Consider the following 12,127-nt stretch of genomic DNA (forward strand, 5'->3'; position numbering starts at 1 on the left):
CTAGATATGTAGGAATCCAAGGTTCTAAGTCAACTAAGTCTTTTGCAAGCTTCGAACTAGAAAGCTTACAGCTTGGACAGTCCCAAAGCATGAGCTGTATTTTGTATAGGCAATCACATAAAGCTTGTCTTTGGCTTTTTACTTCTAATGTGCAGATGATGCTTTGAATCATACTGTGTCTTGCTCTGGTAGATTTCTTGACATATTACAACACAATTAGGAAAAAACTCATGAGCAAAAATAAAGAGGAATAATCTTTTCTACATGCTTACTAGCCTGCTTTAATTGTTAGGTCATATGTTCTTTCTGGCTACTCATACTGCTGAGTCCAGCAGTCATTCCTGTGCCTTTCCAAATTCTTCATAATTCGCTTAAGAGGTTACCGTGAAGTTCCTAAAGGGCAAATACACTATGTTGTGTTAGGTTATATCAGAGCCTGAAGAGGAGTTATTACTTCTTTATGGCATAATAATTGTTTTGATCATTTTACTTTCCCATCTTTTCCTCAAGATAAGTTTCAGTATTTCCACCACCTGGGCGGAAATACTGAAGTACCTACTTATTTTTACTTTTTTTTTTTTTTTAAAGAATACATATGAAATCTGTTTCAGGTTTTTTCAAGTTTTGATCTGCCTTTATTTTCAGTCTCTCTATATTACTTTTCTCTAGCCTTACTGATAGTTTTACATTTTTTGTATTGTAGTGCCACTTCTGAAATTCCTTTATTGTGCTCTTTAACTTGTTCTTCGAGCTCATTGATCTTAGTGGGAATAAAATTCATCACCTTGCTTAACCTCTTTTAAAATGCCCCCTACTTGCCATTCTGATCCAATGTTGTGAGATTCTTATTAGGGAGACTTGCATATTGGGAAAAAAAAAATTATTATGAGATGTAATCTAAAAGAAATAAATATCCTAAAGAAGAGTGTAGCTTTACAAGAGTTTTATTGCATACCTGTTACTCAATGGCATTGACAAGAATAAAGATAATGTAGGTGTTGATAGGCACTAGGAAGCCCAAGACCAAAACAAGTATTCAAATATATTGAATCAGACTCCTAAAATAAATCTCAAGGTATTTTGAAGACTGAAATTTAAAGTTTGCAGAAATAAATACTGCTGTATGTAGAAGTACCTGTACAATCATTAAATGCTGCAGCCTTTTGTCAGAAATTATGCAGATCCTTTTGTAATGGTACAGTTCCAAGACCTTATGCTATAGGAAATATGCCAAGTATTGCAAAATATTAAATACAATCAAATGTTTTATCACCAGTGGAGACTGTGGAGGTTTAGAAAAGGAGTATGTGAGTATGGATGACTCCACAATGTAGTATGAAAGACAGCGGATGATGGAAGTAGCTGTTTGTGTGTTCATAGTTAACATAGGGGAATTCCTTAGGAATATCCATAATTGAAGGGCAGAAACATTACTGTGGTATTGCAATTTTGAGTGTTTGTCCACAGGCATTAAAGGTTAAAATAAGTCCACACTGACAAGTTTTGAAGAAATCTAAAACTCTGTAGTGACACTAAGAGCAAAAAGAATATAGTGTGACTTTGAAATATGGCTACAAACACAATAATGTCATCTTTCATATGGCTGCTGTTGTTTGCAGCACCATTGTAGTTAGCAATGCAGAATCAAGCAAGATGTTTTCTGGGTCATCAAGCCTGGCCTCCTGCCATCAGGGCAATGCTTGTTACTGTCACCATTAACAAATCAAGCTTTTAAAAGCAGCTGTCATGAGCACCAAGGCTGTCCTCGAACCTCACTGTCTTTTCCTGTTTGAGTTTCTAGCCTTAAACTTTATTCATAGAGCAACTCAGTTTTGACCCATAGTTTCTATAGACCTTTTCCTCTATTAACTGTTTCTCTCCTGAGGTGTCTGGGTAGAGCAATCATGTTGCTTTTCTTTTCCTTCACCAACTCTGCGCAGATCCCAATGTGACTCAATACAATTTTAACATGAAGAATTGGAAATGTGTGCCATATTCTAGATGAGGCCCTTACTGGTGTCGTATACAAGTCAATTAATATTTGCCTGTCACCTGTGAAATATCTCACCTGATGTGTCTCAGGATGGTATTTGATTTTTCCAGGCGTCATACTGCCTCATAATTTTCCAGCTGGCATTTACTTATCTTCGCCATTTCCAGTTGAATATGCAGTTCATAAAGAAATGTGTTGCTATCTTTATGTATAGGGTGTGTGCTTTTTGATGTTAAATCAATCCCTTTTTATCCAACTCTAGTCTTTGAAATTAAATCAGCACTCCTGATTGATACTGCTAAGCTGTTCTATGTAGTATATGTTAGTGGCATCAGAGTTTTGCTGGCAGTTAGCAGAAACTTTTTGCTTTTGTTTTGTTTTGGTTTTTTTTCCTCCCTCCTGACCTAAAAAAATTTAGTGACTGTGGTTGCTTTTTTCAGTCTTCAGGTGTCATTGTGACTTGACAAATGTAGTAAAACCCCATGTTTCAGGCCCTGTGGTTCCACCTGTAATTCTTACAGAATTCTTTGGTGATTATTTATGTTCTCTTGCCCTCCCCATCTTGAACCACTGAGCTCCCTGAATTTTCCTTCTTAACCGTCATTCCTGTTAATTAATCAGCCTGCTGTCACCTCCGTGTGCATTATAGTCCTTACTGAGTAACCAAGAAGCTTTTTCTAGCTGTGCCTAGATTTACTTGCATCTCTACCACATTCTTACTTTTTCGTGGTTATTTGTATATGTATGTCTATACACAGACACACAGGGATAAAAAAAAAGATAATAGCATTTTTTTTTACTCTATATCAACTTGAATTCTAGAATTTCTTGAGCCATAACTATGGATTTCTGTATCTTAATTCTAAAATCTTCATATCCTACGGAGTTTGCGTTTGTTTTAAATTCATATTCTCATTCACTTTCACACTATTACCAAGAAAAAAAGGAGGCTTAAGACACAACCCTTTAAAATCTATGCTTTTATTAAAATTTGTTTTCTATTGTCTTTTGAAATTTCTCTAATAACATTTTCTCCAGTTCAGTGGTGCATCCAAGAATAATCCAAGTGGGTTATTTACAGCCTTAAAATTAGGGGTGTGATTAAACAGAAGCTACTATGTCTTTATTGGGTTTGGGTTCTCAAAATCACACAGTTCTCTAAATAGCATATTCCATGAAAGAAAAGGTCATGTGATTACAAGTACTTCATGATTTGTCCCAGGATTTTTATTCATGTGTTGGCCCACCACAAGGCATTGTGATGTCTATCATCATTTTTACTCTGCATCTTTGATCATTTTAATATGACAATAAATGGGTAATTAATAAATTAATATTTTGGTATCTATAGTAAAATTAAAAGAGCTATTTCAAGCAAAAAAAAAATTAATGATGATTAGAATGTCCTTGATAATGTGATGACATCTGATGGATTTTTTGGCTGCAAAATACAAATAATGATTACTTGTATTGTCTTTGCTATTCTTGGGTACTGTGGAACAAGTATCTATTTCTGTACGTAGTAAGAGGAGGTTTGAAGTGTTATACTGCAGTGACATTATAAAACCATTTTAATTTAAGTCAAGGCAGCGTAGAATCTGAGTAACTGTTACAATTATGATTTTCTATATGGCAGCTTACTTTTATTTAGTTTAGTTAGTTTTGCACTTTTAGTGTGTACAGTAAATCCCATTATATTTGCAATCAAGCATAAAGTAATTATGCCTTCTCCCTTTTATCACAGATTCCTTGCAGCTTGGAGTACTGGGATGAGCTTCAGAAATCATTTGTTGCATTCCGGGAATTCAGTCTATCAGAAAGCAAAGTCTGTGAACTACAGCTGCCCAGTATCAACCTTGTGAATGATCAGAAAGAGCTCATAGCCTCCGATCTGTGGAGGATTGTCCTGAACAGCAGTCAGAATGTGGCTGATGACCAAAGGTAATTTTAAAGGAGGGGGGGGAAACAGAAATCTAATGCTACACTCTTGAGAGATCTTTTTCAAGAGACTTACTTAAGAATTAAGATACTGTTTTCATATGCAGTAAGAGTAGCTGGTTTTAAATGAACTTCAGACTGTAGTTCACCTTCACACAAGGACATGGAGTGTGCAGAAGAAGAGCTCTCTTTTACATTTATAGGCAGCCTGGCAGCATCATATTCATCCATTTTCTGAATATGATGATTACTGAAAAGTGCAGACAAACCGGCCATGTCCTGAAACCTGCTAGCTGCACAAGACAGTAAAATTAGCTAATTAACAAAGGCGGCTGAGGTGCAATCCATTGTACAATGTAGTAGTAAATGTTCTTCTTCCATGCGCTTCCCATACATCACCTTTGTTCTGTCCTCAGTGCAAGTCAATGACTAAAGCCAACTGTCTATTTTTAATGTGTTAACAAAACTTTAGTACTTCAAGGTCATTACATTATTATTCTCACAGCTTGCTTACTATGCTAACAGTAAAATATTTTAATCGGTGTTTTTAAACACTGGGGATCCATTTTTCATTATGTTTACAGATGGAAATAATGTGTAATGACAGATTTTCACTCTATTTGCATTCAGGTTTTGGTTAATAAGTAGAGTAAGAAGAAATGAGTACAAGTTCTCTCCACAATTAGCAGTGGAATTGCTTTCAAAGGCCTTCTTAACATTTTATAGTTAGGGCAGAAAACCCAGAATGACCCTCCTGGATTACTGGTATTTGCTGATTATTGCTGCCTGTGTATGAACACGTGCTTGCATGAGTGTGTAGCACCCACATATATGTTATGTGAAGCTACAGAATTCAGAGAAATCAGGAAATATGAACATGGCTAACAAAATCAATAAAGAAAATTAAACATCTGGTTTCCATTAATAGTATCAGGTTGGAAAAGATTTCTTGATGTTAATTGTGAAAGAATGCATTTTCATCATTGAGAAGTTAAGTGTTTTAGACAAGGTTAATTCCTCTGAATGTGGGACCTTGGCAAAATTGCCTTCCTGGTCAGCTTAACACCACAGAAATGTGAACTCGGTGGGAACTGAAAATGAAGTAGTGAAATTTAGTAGATTTTTTTTTTCATCAAGGCATTTGGCACTGTAATCACATTTATTGTGTTCTGCTCAAATAGGGTTCATCACTAGATGCAATATTTTGTTTGGGAAGCTCTGGAAGGGTAATGAGTTGTAATTGTTCAGAAAGAGGCTAGGGTTAAAATGAAATACAGGTAAGTAAAAAACAATATAAAACCACTTTGAACCTCGGTTAACATCAGAAACATTATACAGCACATGAATTCACCTGCCTAGAAGGTCTAAACTCATGATTTTTCAGCTGGGAGGCTGCAGGCCTACTCCGCAATAGTGACTATCCTCAGGGTGTCAAGTTATAAAGTAGTAGAAATAGCCTAATGGCATTGAGGTACTGGAAGACTCGAGGGAAGACAGTTGTTCTGTCCACAGCAATGATATTAGAAGCGCTGTGTCCTCCAGATTGTGTGTGTACACAAAAACCTAAAGCAGAAACTACAACTGAAAGAACAGGAATTAAACCGAAGCATTAGCAATTCACTGAACAGGGAGAGCAGGAGAGGAAAGAAGGCAGCAAAAACCATATGCCACACTACTGAAGCGTTTGAAGGTAAATAAGTAAAAGAGAAAGAGGAAAGCGTCCTGAACTGCCAGCTTCTTAGGCAGGTGTACAGAGGCTGCAGAGTCACCTGTCCTGATACTTTTGGTGGCCTGAGGAATTTATAGTAGTTTTAAGAGGTGTGGTTTACACCTACATGAACTAACAGTAGACTGGAAATTTAAAGTTTCATGTAGGTTAGGGTGAACTCCATCCAGAAGCCAGAAACCTAAGGGGTACATGAGGAAAACCTCCGATTTCAGTCAAAGAGAAAAGGTTATATTCCCTGACTCATCAGCAGTTTTAGATAGAAATTCAAACTGATCTCTCTTTATACTAACTTCAAACAAGGCTGCACTGCAAGCTTTCTTAAGGATGACTGTAGGAAGGACTGGTATGGAAGAAGTTGTCCTGACCAGCCTGGAGTAATCTTTCTCAGAGAAACTGAACAGGTCAGAAAAAGAGCAGCTGTTTCTCAGAGATGAGGATTTGACCTACTATCTCTTTCTTGGAGACAGAGCAAATCATGCAGTCACATGTCACTGACCTGGAGGTTTTGAGACAGTTCACAAGCACTGAAATACGTATAGTTAAGCTACAAAACAAGTTTAAGGTAACAGTTAAGACCCAAAGGATCATGTTCTGTTAAAGGGAAGCCTTGTTTAGGAGGTGGTGACAGGTACTGTGGATCTGCAGAGAAGGCCAAACTTTGTAGACCCTTAGTAGTATATAGGAAGTCCATGTTGGCAGTAACTTTGCTGAAACTGTGGCTTCATCAAACAAGCATATTGCCACCAGTATGGATATTTTCTTCTGACCAAGCACTCTAAAATGTATTCTGAATTCTACTTGACCAAAAAATACCAAACTTTTTTGGTTTTGAGAGAGAGAGGCTCCTCCGTGTCATAGTAAATATCAAAGTTAGGTTTGTTCCTAAAGTAAGCATTTAACATGAGGTCTTACAGGGTTGTGAGAAGAGCCACAAGGAGCTGTGCTTAAAGCTAGTGCCGAGTGTTAGACCAGGGAACTTCAAGGATGAGAGATCTGCGAGTGAGAGTGAGAAGCAAAGACTGTATAAAAGTTGAATCTCAGTTTTCCTTGAGACTCATGATGATTTTACATTAATTACAGGCTGCAACTGTATGATTGATTAGCAAATTTAATTCACTATTAATTGTAAAAATATAAAAATGCTTAGTCTTGTTGAAGTTTATTTTCTTGGTTTGATCTTGTATTTTGGGTCAGACTCTTAACGGCTGCCATATGCATGCAGCTGCTGCTCAATGATAGTATTTTTTCCTTCAAATTCTGCAGGGTTTTTTTGTGGTAACCTCTATGATATGCTAATTATCAATACCAGAGAGCTGATCCCTTGTGTTTTAAGTACTTTATTACTGATTTCTAACATCAGACATAAAGTATGAAACTTATGTGGCTCGTGTGACAGGAAAACAACAAGGTTTGTGAGAAGATATGGATCCAGCTGATATGTTAAGCAGTAGCTGGCAGGCTGAAATATATCAACGAATAATGAATATGGGAATATGCAAAGATGTCATGATCCAAATCCTGTGGTATGCAAACTCTTTCTGAGATTGATCAGGAACTAATTAGAAGTATAAAAATCAAGGAGCTATCTGGTTAAGGACATAGTGTATATGTGTATGTTGTTTATTTCTAAGAATTTTGTAGACCATTCATTGTTCAATGAATGTATAGGGTTTGAATGAACATGTATGAATGTTTATTCAATGAAGAACAAATCTCAAGTCCTAAGTGAAATACTTTAGCATCCCCTTGAGGATATAGTATAGTGTCTATGGAAGGAATCATATATCACATAAATGACTGTTTATGGAAGTCCTTAAAATAGGGACTTAAAAGGAAATTATCATAGAATAAATTATTTTTATAGGTTGCATTTTCATGTTGCAGAACTAGAAAATTATAATGAAAATTACTTTTATTTAAAGCTCTGTTTGGTTGGTGGGACAATAAAGATCCTTCCTGGTTTGGCTGGGAGGGGTTTATCATTCTTTTTTAAATGGGTTGTGTTACAAGATGTTTTATATATTTGTGCATCTCCTGTGTAATGTAAACAGTATTTTTATAATTACTGACATACTAATGTGAAATAGTAATTGAAAACGCCTTAAGATACAAACCATGAAACAAGTACAGAAACTTTTAAATAAGCCTTAAATTGCTACTTTTTTAAAATTAAAGTGAGGAATCATGATCATGTTTCTTGCTAATTGTTTTCGCTTTTATTCAAAGTAAATGATGTACTGGATTTTGACCTCTAACAATTTGGGTTCAGACCAGCGTTTGAGTCATAAATTAAATGAGTTAAGTGGTCTCTTTCTTCTTCCCAGTGGATATTTTCCCATGTTGTGGTTTCGTCACAAATGGCAGTTTTGGTTTAAATATTCCACTCTTAAAATAACAAGAATAATGCAGGTCACTGTTAAGTCATTGTTCCCAGTTGTCATATATTTAACTTGAACTGCTTTGCATGATGTGAAACCAGCATACTTTATAATATATAATGACTTTGAATGTAGGTCTTTTCCATTTTTAAAATTCTGAAATTTCACAGTATTAAAAAAGAAAAAGAATATAGAAATTTCTGCTATTAAATCAGGCCAGTTTTATTTAGAATTTCCTCTGGTTTTGCCACACCAATCCCTCAGTATGTTGTGCCAAACATAAAGCAGTAGAAGCTGGTTATTCCTTTGCTCCCCAACAGAAAAACTGTGGACAATCCACACTGCATTTTGTAGCTCTAAAGCAGCCAAGAGAATGTGGGATTTTTTTTATATTTTATTCAGTTGAAGCATGAGTTTTGATTTCACAGCCAGATCTACCTCTGATATTATTGGTCCTACTGTTGTTCACCAAGACATAACAGAAAGTTTCCTGGGTTTTCAGCTAACACCACTTTATTTTCTGTTTGTGCACAGCATGTGGTAAAGGGCAGTGTCTTTGATTTCTGTGCTCTATGCAAGGTAAAAGGAGAAAGTAGCAGTGCTAAAAGTCTGACAGAAGTCTACCTAGGCAAAAAATTTAAATGGGATTTAATTTAAAATCAGAGGGTCATGGTAGTGATTGTAAGGACTACAGTCCCCCTTTAAGAACTGTTCATTCAATATTATGACCTCTTATGACAGTTCTTTTTTAAGGCAATACTATAGTAATTTGAAGGATGCTTTTAATGTATTTTGTACTGTAACTGGGTTATACTGTTACTGTATTTTTATTTTTATAACGACATGGGGACTTTAATTCTGGATATTGTTTCTGATTGAGTGAAAATCAAGTGCACCCCTTCACAGATAAAACAATTACACTTGAACAAAGTCTGGGCAGATAGGAAAACAGCGATGAAAGAATCCTTGTTACGTTTCTTTTCAGATGATTTCTAGAAAGTGATCTCTGAAAAGTGACTTTCCCTTCTAAAACATGGTTTAGCCTGCATTGTCCTGCTTCTCTCAGTCCTCGGCTGCCAGCACTTGTCCCTCCCTAGCGCGGGAGAGGATGCAAGGCCGGTTCTGTCCCAGGGAGCAACACAGTCCCACCCTCATTTGCTGTTTCTTTCTGGTTAGTTTTTTAAGCACGTGATAGGACTCATGTCACTGATGGGCTTTTTGGTTTCTAAGGTGACTCTCCATGAGGAAACAAAAAGCAGTTCAGGATCTTCTTGTTCCCAGCACTTTAAGTTCCAGAATATTACCTCTGCTTGGTCTGCTGCTTCTGGGGCAGAAAAATCAGAGCAAAGTATGGCTAAATGCTTTAAATTATTTCCCTGGTGTGAAGCTCCTGCCACATTACCTCCTGCACCAAGCGTGTCATGTTGCCCTCTAATCATTGTGGTTATGAGTGAGAAATGACAAAGGTCCCATCACAGTAAAATGCTCCATAAATAAAAAGCAGGTATATAAAATTTGATTAAATAAACATTTGGGGGGGGTTGTTTGGTTTTTATTTTATGAAAATATGCATCTCCAAAAAAAAGTATCTAAGGAAATAAAAAATGCTGAGTCACTGGTAGGTAGCTCAAGGAATAGATTTCTGAGGAAACTAAATTTATAATTTCAGAATAAACCTCAAATTTCATAAATAAATGCCCTTCCATTTTACCGCAGTTATTGTTGTAGCCGTTTGTGCCAATTAAGTCTTAATTCAGAATATCAAAGTGTAATTTTTTTTTTTAAATTCCTCATAGTTTGGTTAATATTTGTTTGCACTCCTTTACCTTTTTTCTATTTTCATTCCATATGTCCCTGAACTTTTGTTTCTAATCAAAATGCAATGAGCCAAAATTCTTAAAATATTGACAGCTATTCCAAGAGAACTAACCAGTTTCACAGCTTCAAAAGTATTTAATAGTCTAAATCAGCATACGAATTTTGGTGGCTTTTGGATTTGATTCCATGCTTTGTTCCAACAATCTAAGGATTATCCATGGCAGAGCAAAGAAAAGCATCCCATTTCTTTGACTCTAGTCCAGTCCCATAGATGTTTTATCATGTGAACACAAAGAATAATTTTATTTCCAAAGATGCCAGTACTCAAAAGGCCTACAACACCATCTTTGAAATGTAAACAGTCAATTTGAAGAGGTAAAGAAGTACAGGAAGACAACTAAAAATCTGCTTAAGAGATCTATCTTTCATCCTTACCAACCTAATCTGTTCTTGGTATCCTGTCTTGATTTTTTGATAATTAGCTAATTTTAGTTGGATTTTACTGCTACACAAGTATTTTAATTTATGTCCACAAATCTAAAGTTGAATTTAAGCTCCATAAATAAATACCATACTAGCAAGTTACCATTACATAAAATAATACTGATACATTTACCTGTTCATGGAATTCTACACATTTGCAGCTGAACATTTTGAGTACCTACTATATTTCTGCATAATTTTGCAGTAACAAACATGGAATGATGAAAAGTTTGGTCCTAAAAGCATAAGACATGTTTCTTTGAAAGCCAATGTTCAAATTTAAACTTCTGTTTGAATATGTTTAAAATGTCAACGAAAATCTGTTCACAGTGCTTTATAAAAGCTAATTACTTTCTGACAAAATTAGTAAATTGGCTTTAGTTAATCCTTCATTAATTTTAAAAATAAAAGCAGTATTTGACTGAGGACGTGGACTTAGTTGTGTTGAATCAAGTCTATGCTTTTAAACTAAAACTCTTTAGTGCCAAACTGCAAAGGGAGAATAAGGACCATTAAGGATAGATTTGGCTTAAATTAGAAAGTGTATTTGTACTTCAGTGGTGTCTTAGCAACCTGTAGTATTGCAATGTGGTGTTAGTTTCTCTCAAGAGACTGAAAGATAGTGCTTGGAAATTCATGGCGTCAGGAGCACAGCTATGGAAAAAAAAAATCAGTGGGGTGGCATTTTACATGTATAGTTAATATATTGTAATAGGTGCTAGGAAATGGCTCCAGGCTGAGCTTTATAACACATGGAGATTCTTTTTAAATGATGACGGTAGAGTGAGAAGGGCAAAGAAAAGAAAGCTTACAGGGACTGGGTTTATGCGTAGTTTGATGGTTATGAGTTGGTTTCCTTGCAATAAAATGAAAAAAATCATTCTCTTGGCCAGATTCTTCAAGGCCAGGTTGGACATGGCTTTGAGCAACCTGCTATAGTAGAAGGTGTCCCTGCCCATGGCAGGGGGGTTGGAACTAGATGGTCTTTAAGGTCCCTCCCAACCCAAACTGTTCAATGGTTCTATGATTCTATTAACTTTCAGCTCATTCTTATAGCTTTAACATTGGTAATGTGCTCTGTTTAGTTATTTCAACAATTTAAGATACCTGGTACATTTTTTATTTTTTTTTTCTGAAATACGCTTCGCTTCTGTGGTTCAAGTGTTTCAGTCTGTAATTTGAACGTGCAGTGTGGTAACAGCGTTGTTGGATTGCGGTCTTCTCTGCTATGTTCTGCTTGGGAAAAAAGGACATACACTAACATTACCAGTTAAAAGAAAACAATGACATTGGCTGTGTCAGAAAACCAGCATGGCACATAGTCAAGTCCTACTGTAAAGTGATAAAATCCTGGAAGTGCTGAACTACCACTTTGTTGTCTACCTTCTGCAGCTCAGAAAGTGAATCGGGCTCACAAAGTGCCTGTGATCAGCTTGTAACCCCCACGGCATTAGCAGCCTGTACCAGGGTTGACTCCTGTTTTACTCCATGGTTTGTGCCATCACTAAGTGTGTTGATCCAATTTACTTATTTGGAAGTCCACCTCTGCCATCATCTTGATCAACTAGGCACAGGTATGTACTCCTTTATGTGAATATTAAACACATAGAGTTCATAGATGCTGCTTAGTCGCTGTTTCACTGTCTAGTCCCCATTTCCTCAAACAAACAGGCATTCTTGACATAAACTATCACCAAGAGCCACCAATGGTACAGACGTCAGGGTAAAACCGATGACTTCTGTGCATTGAGAAAGTACATACGGTAGGCAGAGGGGCTGGCTGATCAG

General features: G+C 36.3%; 1 protein-coding gene across 3 annotated transcripts in view; it reads left to right on the plus strand.

Annotated features, from left to right (window-relative positions):
* Nucleotides 1-12,127, plus strand: part of VPS13B (vacuolar protein sorting 13 homolog B) — a 480,656-nt gene that overhangs the window by 413,095 nt on the left and 55,434 nt on the right. For all 3 annotated transcript variants that reach the window (XM_086465731.1, XM_086465733.1, XM_086465732.1), the window contains exons 39-40: nucleotides 3,738-3,934; nucleotides 11,732-11,913. In XM_086465731.1, coding sequence (XP_086321857.1) covers nucleotides 3,738-3,934; nucleotides 11,732-11,913 — 379 coding nt within the window. The remainder of the gene's footprint in view (nucleotides 1-3,737; nucleotides 3,935-11,731; nucleotides 11,914-12,127) is intronic.

Source organism: Leptosomus discolor, chromosome 5 (genome assembly GCF_034619465.1).
Source record: "Leptosomus discolor isolate bLepDis1 chromosome 5, bLepDis1.hap2, whole genome shotgun sequence".
In the NCBI taxonomy this organism is placed as follows: domain Eukaryota; kingdom Metazoa; phylum Chordata; class Aves; order Leptosomiformes; family Leptosomidae; genus Leptosomus; species Leptosomus discolor.